The sequence below is a fragment of the Lathamus discolor genome, chromosome 6, assembly GCF_037157495.1.
Source record: "Lathamus discolor isolate bLatDis1 chromosome 6, bLatDis1.hap1, whole genome shotgun sequence".
In the NCBI taxonomy this organism is placed as follows: Eukaryota; Metazoa; Chordata; class Aves; order Psittaciformes; family Psittacidae; genus Lathamus; species Lathamus discolor.
The window spans coordinates 77,127,985-77,146,407 of record NC_088889.1 but is presented as its reverse complement, the minus strand read 5'-3'; the positions used below and the strand labels follow the sequence as shown (position 1 = coordinate 77,146,407).

At 39.5% G+C, this 18,423-nt stretch overlaps 1 protein-coding gene across 1 annotated transcript in view; it reads right to left on the bottom strand.

Moving 5' to 3' along the window:
• Nucleotides 1–4,639: 4,639 nt before the first annotated feature.
• The window catches only part of GRIN2A (glutamate ionotropic receptor NMDA type subunit 2A), a 180,479-nt gene continuing 166,695 nt past the window's right edge, over nucleotides 4,640–18,423 (bottom strand). Inside the window, exon 13 of the mRNA XM_065683906.1 lies at nucleotides 4,640–16,930. Coding sequence (XP_065539978.1) covers nucleotides 15,140–16,930 — 1,791 coding nt within the window. The 3' untranslated portion in view covers nucleotides 4,640–15,139. The remainder of the gene's footprint in view (nucleotides 16,931–18,423) is intronic.

Here is an 18,423-nt window from a genome sequence, read left to right as displayed (position 1 = left end):
CACTGCAATTTTCAAAGCCCATATTAGGAAACACTCACTGTGGCCAAATGAATGCAACAGCAATTTTGTTCTTAGAAGAAAATCAGTTATTCTAGCCAGCCATATTCCTGCAACTTTTGTCCCCTCCAAGGTACACAAATGATTCTCCTTTTATAACTGCAGTAAAGAAACTCAGAGGCACTTCAGCCACCAGGAGAATTATACAGTTTGTCATATTTTTCTTGCTGGGAAAGAGGAGGGTAAAAATCAGCATCATGGTGTTGTGGTACCACTGCAAGGCTTTTTCTTCATTTGGCAAACCTCTCACCTGATGACATTATACTGACCCAGAAACTAGGAGTAAAACCTGTCCAAGATGCCTGTTTTCCCCTGAGCATAGAGAAATGCCTGTTACGGTTACCTCTTGATTTGCTTTTCCCTGTGCAGGACAGAGGGACAGAGCTGCTCACAGCCAAGTCTCTGAAGCACCAAACATCAGTCCGCAGGGTAATTAGCGGAATGATACACTTCCATAATGACACTTCAATAACAGTGTTAGACTTTCAAACCTGGTTCACATTGCATTTTTTCTCTCAAGAGCCCTATGCTCAGATTTCCTGCTCTTTATAGCTTTCATAGCTCTTTACATACATTGAAATGTTACTGCCCTGACTGCCAGTATGCTGTGCATATAGTCACAGTTTCACAGGATAGTTTGGGTTGGAAGGGACCTTCAACCTCATCCACTGGACCAGGTTGCTCCAAGCCCTGTCCAACTTGGCCTTGAACACTGCCAGGGATGGGGCAGACACAGCTTCTCTGGGCATCCTGTGCCAGCGCCTCACCTTCTTAGGAACTTCTTAAGATCTCTTCTCAATCTATCTCTCCTCTGTCAGTTTAAAGCCACTGCCCCTTGTCTATCACTACACATCCTTGTCAATTTTTGCCTTCCAGCTTTCTTGTAGCCCCTTCAGGCACTGGAAACTGCTCTAAGGTCTCCATGGAGCCTTATCTCTCAGCCTGTCTAAAATGCCTCAAGATACCACCTTGCCAGCAACAACTCACAAGCCTTACACAGCAAGTGCCTTTGGAATTTTAAGATTGGAAATCTGTTTTGGAGACGTAAAGAATTGGGGAGCTCTCAACTCAGGAAGCCCTCAATAGACAAAAAGAAGCCTGAGTACCCCAAGCTGCAACCTAACGTGAGAGTCACCTTGTCCTGGCACTTGTGCTGCAAGTTCCCTCTCCGTGACAGGGTGAGTGTCACCCTGTGGTGGGCTCCTGAGGGGTGGCTGTGCAGCCTGCCTGCAGGTGGAAGGTCTGGCTTCTGTGAAGGCCTGGATTAACTTCCGCCAACGCCACTAGAAATCATGAGCTCAGCGGGGTCTTGTGAGAGGTTTCAGTTGAGGTAAGAGCTGGCAGATGTATCAGGCCACTGAGACATCATTTCTCAACTGCCTTCACACACTGGAGCCACTAGAGAGGACAACTGAAAAAGAGATGTGGGTTTCTATACATCCATTATGAGCAGCATATTTTTGTCAAAGGTGGACCCTCAGAGATTTAGCATTTTTCCTGTCTGCGATTTCCTCTGTGAATCATCCGGGTTTGAATATTACAGCTCTGCTACAGATCGAGAGATGTGTTGGAAAGATCTTCACTGCACTGCATTTTAAACCACTAGGCAAGCAGGGAAGGATCTGCAGTAGATGCGTGCATTAATATATACTAACATAATAGATCTGTTCCCCATGAGGAAGAAACCTCTGGTGACTCGAAGGCGAACCGTCACAGGAGTTCCTCGCAAGCGACCATCAGTGCACCCAAATCCCGCTCTCGCTCCAAAGCCAAAGGCGGTCAAGCCCTAGAGCCCGCGGTGCCAGCGGGAGCCGGAGGCGGGGGCGAGTTCCCCTCACGGAGGGGCGGAGGCGGGAGCAGGCCGCGCCTGCCGGCCCCAACGAAGTCGCTGTCCTGGGGGGATCGGTCCCTCCCTGCGACCAGCCCTGCCCTGCCCTGCCCTGCCCTGCCCTGCCTGGCTCTGCCGTGTCCTGCCCGGCTCCACCGTGCCCGGCTCTGCCGCGGGCCTCGGCCCCAGCCTGCGGGACCACTCGTGCAGCTTGTCACTGGCTTGGCCGGGGCCGGTAGAACTCGGGAGCTTTCATGGCACAGAGGGGATATTAAGGATTCTTGATGTCAGATTACACCTGGAGCTGCATGGAGACCACTGGAAGATGTCTTTGACCTTGCAGGACCCTTGCGTGAACAATGTTAGCCCTGATTATCTTCTATAGTACCCTACCCTGTTGCCTACTGTGATGCTAAGAAACTTCAGATCATCGCTTGCATTTTAGACTACTTCTCATAAGTAAGATTTAAGCACACTGATTTGAACAGAATGCAGTCAGCATCCGTAATGATGGATCCTGTGCCAGCTAACTAGTGGCAAATAGATAAACAAATAGTCCATAAATTACCCCCACAGAGGAGGTAATTTGGGGGGAACTGCAGACAGAAAACGAAATGAATGCAAAGAAAATCAGCATGTGGAACTTCCTGTCTTCAGCAGACAGGCGGACTGAGGTACAGCTGTGCTGCGCATGGGGAGATGCCCACTGAAGGAGACTGCCAAGTGGGAGAAGAATAGCAGTGGCCAAAGATAACACAATAGATCAATAATGGAATTTTTGAAAGCCACAGTTTGGCTTTTGTACTGCAGCATAGCTGAAAGAGGAAGCTAATGCTGCGTGTAGCTGTTTGTTAGAAGAAGAGTGTCTAGTGTGATCAGGGACAGACACCACAAGAATGTCCCTGTACGCAGAGATGAGCAGACTTCAGCTGCTGGCCTTAAAAGAGATGGGTTTGCCTCCAAATTACAGTGAGACACTTATGTTCACACCAGGTGTATCGCTGTGTGTGCTATGAGCACTGCTCCATGCCCACTATGTCAGACTTAAAAAGCTTCAATTTCCCAGGCACCACCTAAAATTGACTTTTTTTTAGTAAGCAGAGTCTTAGAAGACTGATGGTTTCCATAGACGCATCAGCAAAGGCTTGGCTTGAAAGAATAACTGGAGAGAGAATGACTTTCTTAGAACCAGATCCCAAAAGCAATGAAAGCTGAAGCTGAGATGACGCAGAGCTGCACCAGTAAGTGGAAGGAGCAGCCTGGGCACCACTGCCAGCCCCCTCCTCAGCCAGAGGACAGGAGGCACAACAGTGATTCCAGGCCAAGTTGCATGGGCTATGTCCAGCATCACCCATTTCCTATAGGGACTCTGATTTCTTCTATATGACTGAAGGACTTGATTTGGGCCTTTGGTGGACACCACTGCAGATGAGCCAAAGCCTCTTTGATCACCATGTGCTACTGTGCAGAACTAATCAGCCTGTCCATTGCATAAAAATAAAGAGTCAAGACCAGATAAAGAGTCAATAACCTGGGCACACTTCAATTTATATCATGTTTAGATAAAAGTAGAGTGTGGGGTACCTTTAAAATGGCTTTCTAGCAGGGGACAGTAAGCCCAGCAGTCATTACTGATTAAAAACCTCATTAAGGAGAGAATTCCAATTTTGTATCTCTCATCATGTCTGTGCAGTCATGTTTATCTTGGAACAAATAGATGGGACCATTCTGCTGTAAGATATCTTTAAGCAACCTTTCACCTCCTGTCATTTTTGGATTGAACATGAAGCACATTTATTGAAATGATGCTTTGGATTTATATAACGACTTTCATCCCACTGCCCCAAAGAACATTATTCTAATTGCCAAGGGTTTATTTATACCAATTTTGTGAAATCAAGGAAGACTTTCATCAGCTGATAAGACATCCTGGAAAAACGGGGTTCTTCAGAACCACTTAGGAGTGGGGAACCTTGCTCTTTTAGCTCCCCTGGCTAGGCAAACAGACAGAAATTGGGAAAGATTTTAATTGCTCCACTAAACCCTCCATTTTGATTTAAGTCCTGATTAAGAAGAACATTAAGCAAACTTGCTGATACCAAGGTTATAGAAGATGTGAGACATTGCTACCGTTTTCTCACCCCCCTTGTTTCTTCTCCCCATACTCACCTGCTCAACCTTCGAGAGCATTGCCATGCTGGGAGCACTCCACAGCCCAGCTCTCCAGCTCTTCTCAGGGATGGCATTGCTCCTGGCAGTACACAGCTCCTCCTCCTTGGGGTGGATGCTGCCTCCACAACTGCCCAAAGAGCTCCCACACTTCCACAGGCAAGATCTCCTCATGCGGGCCTACTGAATTTTGTGCATCTGATGTATTTCAGGATACAGAACAACGGTGCCATCACTTAATGGGCCATCCTCAGGTTAGGTGCCCCCACTCTCTCTGCTGAGGGAGCATCTTTCAAATCAAAATAGACTTCTCACATGGAATGAGCTTTTCATAAATTGTCTCCATCCCTTTTATGAAATAAGTTAAACTGAGACCACCAAGCACGTACTGTCAGCTTTAGCTTCAGGCATCTTCACGTTTAGATCATTTCTAACAGCAAAGGATGTCTCAGAACATGTGGCTGTTTACACCTTTCAAATCTCAACTCCTAACAAAAAACCTTAGTCATAGATGATGCTTCATCTTGTACCATTTAACTAGGAAGACAGGCAAGAATGATACCATTGTCCATTTTCATATCAATTGGCAGAAATAACCTTTATTAGAAAAATGATTTTTTCATATATTTACAATTTTTACATCATGTTATACTTGGCACATGTGTTTTCCCCAAATATATACATTTCAGTACGCCAGACATTCGAGTCCCCCATTCCCTTAATGTTTTTCTACATATTTAACAAAAAAATTAACACAATACAATTTGTAAGACAACCATAATAATTATATATTTCTCTATCATAAAAAGTTTGAAGCAAACATTTGTTTTAGATATGTTCAAAATATTTATACAGTATTAGCACTCAGTCATGCACTGTGTCGGGGTGAACTGCTGTGAGGTGGTGTATGTGTACCACAGGGAGAAGAGCATGAACAACCCAGCTCCTTCAAGCTGCAATGTGTGCTATGGGTAGATCCCAATGCCACCAGGATTCCAGAGGCAGGGACAGAGGGGTGCAGGGGTAGCTGAATGTATGCGTATCTCTAACACGGCAGTTAACACCGTGTGTGTACAGAAACGTGTATTAAAATTCATTTCAGTTTGCTAGTCCTACCTAATAAACCAGGCAGTAATTGGGATGTCAAAACTAGCTTGTAATTATTCTATTGTTCCCTAAACCCTTCCTTTTGAAGAATCTATTACACTATGAATATCTTAAAAATTATTTTATGTTTGATTCCATTTCACCAGTGTTCTTTTATTTCTACTCTAACAACCCAATTTATTTCCCCAAGTGTTAAGAGGTCTTCAAACCTCTGCTGTTCTTTGCTGACAATCGGGAATTTATTACTTACCTTTTGGTTTTAAATGTTATATTCTTAATAGTGTCATGGTAAATTGCACAAGCAAATAACAGAAGTTTGGCTTTTTAATTTACTGTTCATGGAATCAAAAGGCTCCAAGATTTGTGGCAAGATGTTATTTACAGAATGCAGATTTCTTCTACTGCAACGTATATCAGTGCTCTGGTAAGCAGCTCAGATTAATACACCTGGAGGTTTTTCTCCCATCAGAACAAGAATACTTTTCCAACTGTACTATAACTGAGTTTCTTTCTGAGCAGACTCCTAAGTTAATATTGTAAATTCTTAGTTTCTCAAGATAAAAATTAAACAAACCTGGTCTTAGGATGATGGCTGAAGATCCAGTACTGATTTCCAGTTACGTCTTGGTTTTGAGAGTTCAACTGCAAATAATGTCTAATCAAGCTCAAAATAGCAATGTATTGCTTGAAACTGTTAGAATCTGGGTCACAATGATGAATTTTCATCTTGCCCATCATTCTCCCCAAAAACTTGATACATAGACATATATATAAAGCTTATATATAGCTTATATATATACATGTATGTATACAAAAACTCATCAGGACAACACATTAAATTCACATTATTCAAGCAAACAGGTTAAAATGTTTTTAAAAGTGTAATTTGAGATTTTAAAATACTTCTGGTGGGGTTTTTTTAGCAGCACAGAAATACCAGTGGTTTCATGTAAGCCAGCAAAAATAGTTACACAGGATGAAAGGAAGCACAAAATGCTCTTCAGGATTAGTGTAAATCTGAATCCAGTGAATGAAAATTAACATTATTAACTCACAGGTGAAGTGCTCCTGAGAGAACCTGAAATGGATAGATGTAAATTTTGCATAAAAATAGCATACTCCATCAAGAATCAGGTAGGAGTTTGCCTAACACATTAATGAATTCTGTTTGTACCTTCTGGTTTCAACAGGGAAGACACAAGATACACTGTGCATGTGCATGTGGGAGTGAGGTGTGAAGACAGAGAAATCAAGCTGTTCTTCACCAGTGTGAAGTGGACGCCCTGAAATGAGTAAGACTATGTCAAATTATTATAGCTGATATCAAGTATAACCTGAAAACAGTTCTTATTAGAAATGTCACTCGTTCCTATCCCAGCTGCACACAGTTTTACACGACGCACCTTCCATACTTCTGCAACATTAGGTGTGGTTTGGGGGTTTTTAATTCTCAGCATGAACTGCACTAAAGATCTGTTCTCCAATCACTCCCTCACACATCCCTATTTAAGTCAAAAGGTGTTTTGCCTTAATTTGGAATCCAGACCTTGGCCAGGTAAAAATGAACTAAGCAGAACTTTTCTTCTTGCTGATGAAGGACTTGGTTCCAAGTCTTCTCCAAGACATACTTGCAATGAATCACAGACAAAATTTGACCCTACAGAATTTTCAGTTTCTCAGTTAAGGTGGAAAAATTAATAACTATCTAACTCTCCCTTTGGAAAAAAAAAAAAATAATCCAAAAACCTAAAAGATTCCAAGGTATTTTTTTTTTTTTGGTCATACTTTTTGGTTAGAGCTTTGTAACTTTAGAAGAAGCTGAATACCATAATCATCTCAGGGTAAAAATTTCCACATCACCAGTAACAGCAAGCTCAGAAGAAGCCTGTGCATTGAGAAAAGTAATTCTGACAAACACCACAGCTAAATACTGCCTCTGGGTGCAAAACCAGCTTTGGAAACCTCCCAGTCTGTATGGGCAGGCACTGGTGCACACATCAGCTGATCTTCCCTGGGAATTTGGAGAATTTAGGTATCCTTCCTCACCTACCTTGTATAACATGTTTAAATGACCAGATAAGGATCGTGTAAGCTGGCACAGAATGTTAAAGGCAGTCACTAGGCCAGTAGACCCTCTCTGGACATGAATTTTCTGAAAAGTATAAGAAAACATCCTTTTCCTATGTCTTTGCTATTTATAGTGAGTGCCATTTCCAGCTTTTTTGGACAGGAACTCTCCTCTGCTGTGTGTTTACCTGTCTTAGCACAGTTCAATCCTGATCCCAGTACGTTCTTCAGCCTCTTCTGTACTAGGTATCAAACCCTACAATAAATGGTGCCAGAGACTGGATGTAGGAGGTTTGGAAAAGAGAAGAGAATCCATTAAAATAAAGCCCTGCTGAAATGTGTCCCACGGCTTTGGGAGATGATTCACACATGACTAGTTTGGAAAGTGTATGCACGCACACGTGTGTATACTGTATATATATTTAAATTAACAAGTTTATTAATAAACAGCTTCTCATGGTATTTGGTAATTAAAATACCAGGCTTGTATCATTCAAAATAGTGCAACCTACATAGCAATGTACAGGAAAATTACACACATTATTCCCATTACCATTAATATGCTTGTGCATATCAAGTTGACAGGACACCCTTTTCCATAGGAGTAATCTTTTGCATATTTAATTGTATTCTTTGGCCCATTTTCCTGTGAAACCTTGTATGAAAACATAAAGACTTTGGCTTAAAAAAAAACCAAAAAAACAAAAAAAAAAACCAGCTCCTGTTTTTTTCAGTTACTTTCAGAAACTTCAGTAGAACTCTAATTGCTTTAGTTATAAATTATCATTTCCTCCAGAAACCACACACCCCGCAGCCTGTCACAGACCACCCGCTGGTGTGGGGAGCTGTGAACCTCCAGTTTCATTTTTGTTTCACTCTTGAAGATCATTGACACTTCAAATGTTGCATAACACACCCTCCAACATTCTTCTCAACTCCTCTTATCTTGTCCCAACAGTGAACAAGAAAGGTCCCCTTCCACAGCAGCATGGGGAGGCCCAGCAGACTTGAGAGGGCCTTTGACTGCATTAACTGAGTCCAAATACAGGATTTGTAACGTGAAACAGAAGCCAAAATATATTTCCAAATGGTTTGTGCCATTAAACACCATTATTAAATGGGCTCAATAAAAAATTACCAGACTAAAGAATCCTGTAGTAATGATGTAACACAAATATCCTCAAAACAGCTATTCTTATGTACCGCAATGCACAAATAAAAAGTGTCCTCATAATGCATGTGCTGAGAAAAATATATAATTTCTTCTAATAGTACTAGAAGTGCAAAACAAGACATTCTCCATTCAAATTTCATGTCACTGTAAATATTATCATTGGCCACATTACAGCTTAGTACCATTTATGAGAAGGGAGGAAACCTTCATCAATCCCAAGCAAAGTATCATCTCACTTGGAACTTTACAGTGCACTGAATAAGTATCACAATATTTACTGGTATTTATTTTCACAGTTTTCTAACGTGCACATAGAAATATAATTTTTGAAATATATTAGTGAAAACAAATACTAATACAAAAGGGAAGGGACAAAACATCTAGGAGTATAACTGCTTATCACCACTACTTCTTAAGAGTTGGAGAGTTAAACCCATCTCTCTTTTAAATATGTAATACTATATTTAGTGTGGTTATCTACTAATAAAGGTATTGCATGACAATGTTACAGCATGGTTATATTCTCTACTAATTTAGCATTGTTTTCAATACAGGTAAAGAACTAAACAAAAGGAGTAAAAACTGTCATTTAAGTGCAAACCAACAAAAACCTGGTAAATAGTGAGGTAAGTTAATTTTACTTACATTATTTCTGGTTCTTAAATTATAGATATGACAAAATCATCACAAAATCAGCAATGGATTCTTACAGCTGTTAGACTGGCATTCATTTAAAAACAAAACAGCTTGAATCACAGCAGATCTATTCTGCAGTACATAAAAAAGCTATGAACCTGTGAGAAGCACTAAGTACATTCTCACTGCCATGCAGGGCGATGTACGCTTGTAATCCTGACTTCCAAAGTTGCAGGACATTGGAAGAGCACGTAGTTTTAGACACCATACTCTGTACACAGGTTGAGAGAAGCAGGGCACACAAAAAAAAAAAAAAATCAGAAGCTTGACTGAAGTGACATAAATGAGGAACTTATTTACAGGGAGCACAGGTACCCTCCCAGCAGAGCTGATAGAAGCAAGGCAGGATTTCTGCTCCCATTTAACAGGGCAAGACACCAGAGATCATGACCAACCACCTCTCCATCCCACAGACACTACAGTGACACTGCAATGAAGGTGAACATGGGATTCATTCCATGATGAAAGCTGAGCATCAACAAGCATTTCACACTCTGTACAACATGTGCACATGAGACAGAAAAGTCTGCATGACCAGAGCGATGGAAGAGATGTGATGGTCTTGAGGCGACTCCAGTTTACCCACAGCTTCACAGGTGACTCCAGCCAGAGCAGGTTGAGCCATTCCTCTGTCGTATCACATACCTGTCTGTACTTACACTTACATCCACCAATAAATACACAGCTGTGATTAAACTGTGCTCCCTTCTAGTGATAGCAAATACTAACATGTTGCTACTACATTAAAAAAAGATAGTACAGGTGAGTTTTGGCAGAGAAATGGCTTATATCCTAAGTCATACTTTAAAAGGCCTTTATGCTTTTTCCTTCAGCAGTATTATACTTTGAAAGCTTATCTCTCAATAGGAAGAAAGTTTAGATTAAAAAATAACATTGGTAAAGCAAACAATTTAAGTGTATCACTGGAAAACAGTTTTTACATTGCAAACCAGATTGCCCTATACAGGAAAGATACCTACTTTGAAAGAATTTTTGAGCTAAGACAGGACTAGAGCTAGGAGAGGGAAGGTTTAGCAAGGGAATGTATGACTCTCCATCCAGAAGCACATGATGTGATGACTGACACTTAACACAATCTAGCCAAGCCACAGGTACTCTTCTGTACTAACTAGGAGAGTATTTTGCCATAAAAGATTTGTTTTCGCTAGATTTTATGTATCAAACATCTTAAATGCTGTGTAAAACAACAAAAAAGATTCACCTCTTTAATTCTTCCTAAATCCAAGCTGACTCTTAGACACTTAGATTCATACCACAATTCCTGTTCTATGTTGAGGAACTGAACAAGGGAAGGAATACTACCAAAATCTTCCCCATCACTAAGATGCATATGCTACACTGCAGAAATATGAAAGCAGCAAGTTATTCTGCAAGGAATAGATCCTGACACTTGTATTTCAGGTGCCACCTTAGTAACTGCTTGCAGAAGCACAGGAACCCATATGCACCTGCAAGGTTTAACTTCATACTCACTTGCAGATCTAATGAGTGGATTTTTGAGCCTGGGAATGAATAGGCCATTACTTTTCTAAACCCACCTAAATGAGATGTATAAGTTAGAAGCCCATACTTCCTACAAAGTTAATGGAGAGAGGTAAAACCTTTCAGGACACCTCACACACATATCTGCTTCTGAGCCTTCACTGCTCTAAACTATCATCCAGAGGGAACTTTCTCTCTCTCTCCCCACTGGCAACAGAAAGACTTTTAGCACTGAAACCCAAAGCTAGACACACAGCTCTAGATTTTTCTTCCTTTAAAACAATGTAAAAAGATTTATTTTCACCAGGAAAAAAACCCCAAACTTTCCTGTTTTCCCTTGTGAGCCTTATTTCAGCTCCTAAGTGTTCCTGAAAGATCACAGATAGAGACAGGTGTTTATGAGACGCTGCCAAAACATGGTGAACTGGTGGTGATTTGGTTTCTGTTTGTCCACAGCACTCCTCCTAACCAAACTCCTTAAATAAGAGAATAATGAATCCTGAGCAAAAGCTGCAAAAACATTAAATAAAATTTTCCAGAAATACAAAAGCTCTTAATTTTCCTTAATTTTATCTTATATATTAAAATATCTTATTTCCATGCATTAAGTTAATGGATGGCTACACTGCTCTAAGAAACACAAGCAGAACACAAAATCCATTTGAAAGGAAAAAGGCAAATTTACTGTTGTGAAAAGGGAAAGACAAAAACACGAATAAGTTCTAAAATGTCTTTAAAAGAGAAAAAAAGCAAGAGGCAGGTATGTCTATGTATCTGGTTTTACCTCCATGTACCTACTCCATTCCTCAGCAATTCAATATCCTGCCTCCACAAAAGTTGTCATCCAGGAGCAGTGTAACACTACAGGACATGCTACCAAGAATGGACCATATCATTTACAGCCTGATTCAGTTCCAGCTGGAGTCACGTGAAATCTTGGTGATAGGAATGACCAACAAACTGCTAGAGCTGTAATCAGGAAAATGTAACAAGTCACCAGCACCATCCAGAAAGGTACAGAAAGGATGGTCACTTATGCAGGAAGATTCTTTTCTCCTCTTCAAGAATAGCAGCAGCTAGAGTGAGAGAGAGGGAAATAAATACAGAAAATCTTGATCTCAGTTTAATTGAAAGTCAGTGCAAATACATCAACAAAGCTCAGGCAATACTTAGAATTCCACGCGATCTATGGCTGAGCCTCACAAGCTGTGGCTTGTGGCTCTACTGTTGAAGATTTTCCTTCAACTTCTCAGCTTCTTCTTTACTTTTATACATCTGCAACCACACCAGCTACTCACCTACAACCCTACAATTTAGCCTTTTCTTACCCCTTTATTCATTCATATTATATACCAAGATCAAAACAACAAATGCATGCAGATCCTTATTCCCTCTACTTTCAGTATCTGTTGAGGGTTTTGTTGTTTGTTTCTCTCCCCACCCCTCCTTTAAGGCAGCATCTTTTATTTCCATGTGAACAACGGCTGTGCAACCTTATCAAGTCTTCCCTGCAACCTTATCAAGTCTTCCCTCTTCTCTAATTTCTTTTGGTTTAGGGGAGGTGGTTGTATGGCATATTTGCAGCGAATAATAAATCTCTACAGTCACCAGAAACCTGCTCAAATCATAAAAAGCAAACACTGCAATATATGAGTTTACAGCTAATTTGCTTGTACATTTCAGAGAAGGATAAATCCACCTGGGTTTAGGATGTTTACATTTGGATCTGAACAGTTCACTTACAGAATGTTGTTAATGGAAATTTATCTTTCCAACCACTTCACATACAGTACTTGTATATATATTGAATTGTGTGTGTCTAGTTAGATAGTGATGGTGATACAAAACACTTGGAATGATCAGCAAATATTTTGAGAGCTTTAAGATGATGTGAGAAACAAGAGCTACCTACCACTGAGTTTCATGATTCACTTGGTGAAACTCTGTGGATTGCATGGCAGGTTTTGGTATGACATACCAAATACCATATCTGCTGAAACACACCTGACAATTCAAAATACTGAAGATTTTACTTAATATACTGTGATTTGGATTGGAAATTAAAATTTGTCCGAAATATTTTTATTAAACTCATTACAACTATATTTATGCCTTCACTGCATTTGCCTTCCTGTAGGAAAGATCTAAGACAACTAGTATATCTATGTCTTTGGGAAAAGATTTTGGCTCATGAAAAGTAGTATTCATCTAATAAACACCCTAGTCCTGCTTAGCTCATAACACTTCTCCTAAGAAAGGTGAATTTCTCTAAGGACAGATCAGGATCTTCTGTTTATAAAAAACTACATCCAGCGAGGAACCAGAAAGCATACCCTGTGAATCAGGGCCAATAATTGCGACCAAATGTTGAATAAAGAATACTCAAAACATATTTGCTCTGGAAAGTGCACAGATACCCACAGATATGCTTTCCAAACATACTTATAATAAAGTATACTGGGACTTTTGGAAGCTGGAAAATGACTCAGAAGCCCACATCTCCTTACATTTAATTCCATTGAAGATATCATCCTTCACCATGGTGGTGAACATACAAATACATTTGTAAATACTAAGAACTCATTCTGCACTGTTTGGTAGTTAAAATTGGCTTAAAGCTGTTTAGTAACAGAATTGTAAACAAAATTCAAGACTGTTTGTCTCTCTACATCGTTTATGTTATCTGCCATTTGCCACTCTGCTCTGCAGTGTGCTGTACCAAATGAAACAGCTTGCATCCTGCACCTCTGGTATGCGGATACTGATGGGCAAAATGCCATTAAAAGAGTGTCAGTTTAGAGAAAAGTTAAGGTAATGTTCACATTTTCCAACACACAGTGGTAATGGTTTCCCTGCACATTGTTTTTCAGTGAAATGTAGGAAATAATGCTTGAATAATCTAAACCTCCTCTACACAAAAACCTAAAGCAAATCTCAGAGTAGCAGAGTATGGTAGAGCACCACCTGTTGAATGCTTTCAAGTATTTAAGTATATTAGTAATTAGATTTCCTTCTTTAGCTCAAATTAAATGTACAGCTGTACACTCTACTCATGAAAGGCTTCCCCTCTTCCCTTCTGCACTCCCTTATGCTTAAAAAACTAGTGGGTTTTTTTCCAGTAGGGTTAAGAAGGGATGTGTAGATGACAATTCCTTTGTGAAATAACCTGACAGATCTTTATTAGAAGTTATGTAACAATGCACCCCTGTTATGTGAATATCTCTGCATACCAGTAAGTGATAATAAAGATGGTTCACCTTAGTTATGTGTGCATATATTCAATTTATATAACAGACTAGGTCAGAGAGGTTAAAAAACATGGTCTGACGTTCAGCAAATATGCACAATATTCTGGAAGGAAGAAGTCCCTCAGAACATGTTTATCCTTCGCCGTGTGTGCAAATAAATGGTATTGTGCTCCTCATTGATCACACTGACTGTATGGCTGTCGGTGTTTGATACTGTATTAACAGCTATTAACATACAGTTAATTAGATGTCACTAATACACTATGAACAAAGAACTACAGTGAGTTGGGATTTGATCTGGGAAGAGAAGGAATAAAAGAAATACTATACAGCCCTGAGTAATCACCAGGAAGGGGCAAATGCAATCTTAGGTACACATTAGGCCTCAAGGTTACTAATAAAGTCCACAGCCCCTTAGGAGGTGCCATATAGTGGTATCTAAAAATATATACTCTGGATTAGGCAGCTGTGAAATTTCTGACAAGATGACTGCAGACTTTTCAATTAACTTAGTTTGCAATGGTAAGTGCATGTGCAATAGAAGAAAAGCATTTGTACATTAACATTAACCAATATCCATGGGGCTTCCTTTTGGTTCACAGCAGTTCACATGTTGGGGCCTGCCACCTTCCCATTTATTTTCTGTCAGTCTAGAATAAATATGCTAATCTTGTGCTAAAACACTGCACTTCATTTATTAAGGTCCTGGGGTTTGGAGTTTGTTTTATATATATATATATATATATATTGTTTATACTTGGCTTTGAAAATGATTATGAAGCTCAAATATATTTTTGAAAGTCTACCTTTCTGTTCTCTTTTAAAGTCTTATTTTTGACTCTGTGCAAATGCATTCCTAATTCTTTTTGACTGTGTCATACTACATGCATACCATATTGCTTATCCAGTACTAGAAAATCATTAAACATTGCTAAGGACAAAAATACATTGAATGATACTTAGCAACATAAATTAGAATAATAACCGAAATAGTAAAATAATTAGATACAAAACAGCATAGTTGCCAACATATATTGGGGCTATTTCAGTGAAGCTTGCCATTTATATATAAAGCATACATAAATGGCTATTTTTTAAATCCTTTTCAACAAGACATTTTAAAAGGATAGGTAAGAGCATACTAGTTTACTTATTCATGTACAGAAGTACATTGGGAAAGGGAGAGGTTTATGTATCATTTACCATATCAGGATACTGTTAAAGGATAAAATCTCCCTCTATGATGGTGGCAACTATTTTTCCCCTATAAATAAAGTGTTCATGGAAAATTTAAACATCTGATTCAAGGCTAGGCCTTTTCTTATACACACGTCTATTGCTACAGGAATTTAAAACCCTTGGAGTTGAGTACAAGCTATTCCTATTTGCAACATAAGGCAAAACATGCTCTGAAATGTACATGTCATTATGGATCCGACCATCCCTGGAACAGTAAGATGCTGTAGATTTTATGGATGACCTTAAATAATTATCATTTCTTCCTCTTGTTGGTAATGAATGTTTATAAAGATCAGCTGGACTTCGCCTAAGAGATAAGTGCTGGTCATCACGATACGAGTGCAGAAAGGGATTATCATCTGAGTGAACAGGATACAGGGACTTGCTCCGCTTACTGTCCTCCAGAGCGTGAGTTAAAAGTGAGGCCTTGTTGCTCAATAGTTTGCTTGAGGGAACACTAAACATGCTTGCATATGGACTACTTTGTAGAAATTTCTCTCTTTCTTTCAAGCTTATACTACGAGAACGTCTTCCAAAATCAATTTCCCTGGACTTATCAGCAATATTATCAAAAGAATGTTGCCTGCTAATCTTCAACTTGTTTTTTTTATGATATTGCAGGGCATTGTTTTGTGACCAACTATGCTGATATATTTCTTCAGGAAGTGATAAGTTTGTTGTATCCTGCAGCATCTGATCTTCTTCAATATCATAGAGGTTCCCCATCCGCAAGCATGCATCACATTTATAAGGAGATCTGCTCGAATAGTGTCCTGCATAAGTGGGCAAATTGGAAAGACAGCTCCTGCAGTGGGTGGAATTCTGTCTATATCTATCATTCACGTCAACTAGGGAAGCATTTTTATCTTTTAAAGTGTAGTGCTTTGCATAAAGTTTATACTGGTCGTTATTTGGAAGACTGTCTTCATTATGTGAGGGAGTCCTGTTAGCAAGTTCGGCTTTCCTGTAGTTATCATTGTGATCTTGATAAACATCAGGAAGCTCTATAGTTTCTGGAAGGACAATGTTTTCGATGTACTGAGGTGTGTCCAAGCGGAATCCTGGCTCCTTGTCAGCATCAATCGTGTAGATTTTATCCCGTGGAGAGCTCTGTTTGGTTTTCAGATATGTCAGTTCCACTTCACTGCAGTCTTTTGGGTATTTTGATGCTACTGTCCTCTTTTTAAAATTGTCCTTGGTTTTGTGGTGCTTGTTGTTGTTTTCAGGTTCCATATGGCAAGTAGCTCGGCTTGATGTCTCTGATACATCTGAATGGATGATCTCTTCTGGAAGGTATCTTTGGCTTTTCACTGAAAGCTGCCTGTTTTCATCTGACCCGTCTTCTCTCTGGGAACCTTGGCTCTGACGTACAGATTCTTGACGCAAAGATTCAACAGATTTCCTCCAAAGCTGCCTAGGTCTGGAGTTTGCTTTTGCTTCTGTTGTTACTGCAACCTCTACTGTGTTTGGATTGGATTCGTTCAGTGTGAGAGGATGCTGGCCTTGGAAAACATAGTTGTTAAGATTGTCCTTGTGTCGATTGCCAGGAAGTGTCTGCAGTTCACTTATGTTGTCACCGAAAAAGTTGTCCTTTGTCTGAAAGGATCTGTTATCAGAAAATATCAAGTTTCCCTTATCCATGACCATGTCCATAATCAAGGAACCCCTCTGAATAAAATCAGCTGTTCTTTTGGGGGAGTTAATTCTTGAAGGGTTCATATTGGTCATATTTTTTGCTGTTCGCAGTAGTTTTAACATGTTAGTTTGGGAATTAGTCAAAGAAAAGTCAGGAGACTTCTTCTTTTCTTCAATGTGTACTCCATGAATGCAGCTGTAAATACCCTGTAATATGAGTAATTCAAAACAAATAGAATCACTAGGTGTACCTTTTAAATACTTCCATTCTATTTTTAATTAGCAATAAAAATAAATTGAACATTGCTTATCTAATGACTGGAAAGATTAAAGTACATGTCTATCCTTTCAGCATTTACTTACACTGGTATGAGAGAATAATTCCTGCCATGTATGTTGGAACTTTAAAGGAGAAAAATTACCAGTATTTCAATACCAGTGGCCAGTGTTGGCCTCCTACTTATTCCAGAAAACAGGATTAGAAGGAACCCCAAAAGGTTCCCTGGTCTCATCACAAAATGTAACTAACTTTCAGTAATGGAAACACTACTATTTTAAGCCAGTGATAAAGCTACCCCTCTAGAAAAGCCTGCAGTAAGGCTATGTCCTTTGAAGTTAAGATACTCTTCACTGTCACTGAAATAAAAAGGTTTCTAGCTATTGTATTTTAGCTTTTCTGTTTCCTATCCCAGTACATGTGAAAAAAACCCCAACCCACCTCTAAACCCTGAATTTGAGTTCATTTTGAGCAAAAGACTGAAGCCATCTTTTACTTCCAACCTCTTGGATCACTCCTGTGAGCTCAATTGACATTTCCAACCCTGTGCATTTGCAACTCTCAGACAGTTGCCCTTGAAACGAGTACTTCCCCCCACCCCTCCACACCCCTGCATTGATTAGGAGAATTTCATATGTAAAAGGCCAAAAGTATAAAGTTCAAATGTAAAATATGGAGGTTAAAGCACATATGCTTTTCTAGACAATGCCTAAGAGAACAGAGCAGAGTATTTTTAATGCAGTTCCAATACAGTCCAATTTACTTAACAGGGTAATTTCAGCACATTTTAAAGCAATTAGGCATTTTAGTACCATTTTCTATTCTCCTCAGCTATATAAAAAATGCAGCAAAATGAATTACATAATGAAACCATTATGTTAAAAAAGACAAAACCCAACTAATTTGTAAAGAATGTAAGAACAAGCACACACTTCCCCTATTTTACAACAGGTATCAGTAATTTGGATATCTAAATGCACTTCAGATTTGGTAAAGTTATCATTTATTATTGGTTAGACGCTTTCTTAGTGCCTAACCAAACATAAATGACACTTGTGTTTGACCTCATATGGTTTATTCAGATTTGCTATAAAGAAAAGCATATAAAAGTATCCCAGTATATTTTTATCACTTAAAATCCACTTGTTTAAGAAATGCACAAAAATGAGAGCTGATGTCTGTCACCAATTTAGCAGTTGAATTTTTTTGGGGGGAAATTAATCCATTTCCTGCATCTGAGCAGCTCTACCATTTCTTCATCAGAACTTCCCCTGCATCTATTTGTTTTCAGCATATGATTACTGATTACCCTGGCATATGATAATTCATACCCTAGAATAAACCAATGGAGAAAAGGCTTCCCATGGAGTGCAAGTATATCCTAAGCTTGTTGACAACTCCAGAGCATCACATTGATGCTCTA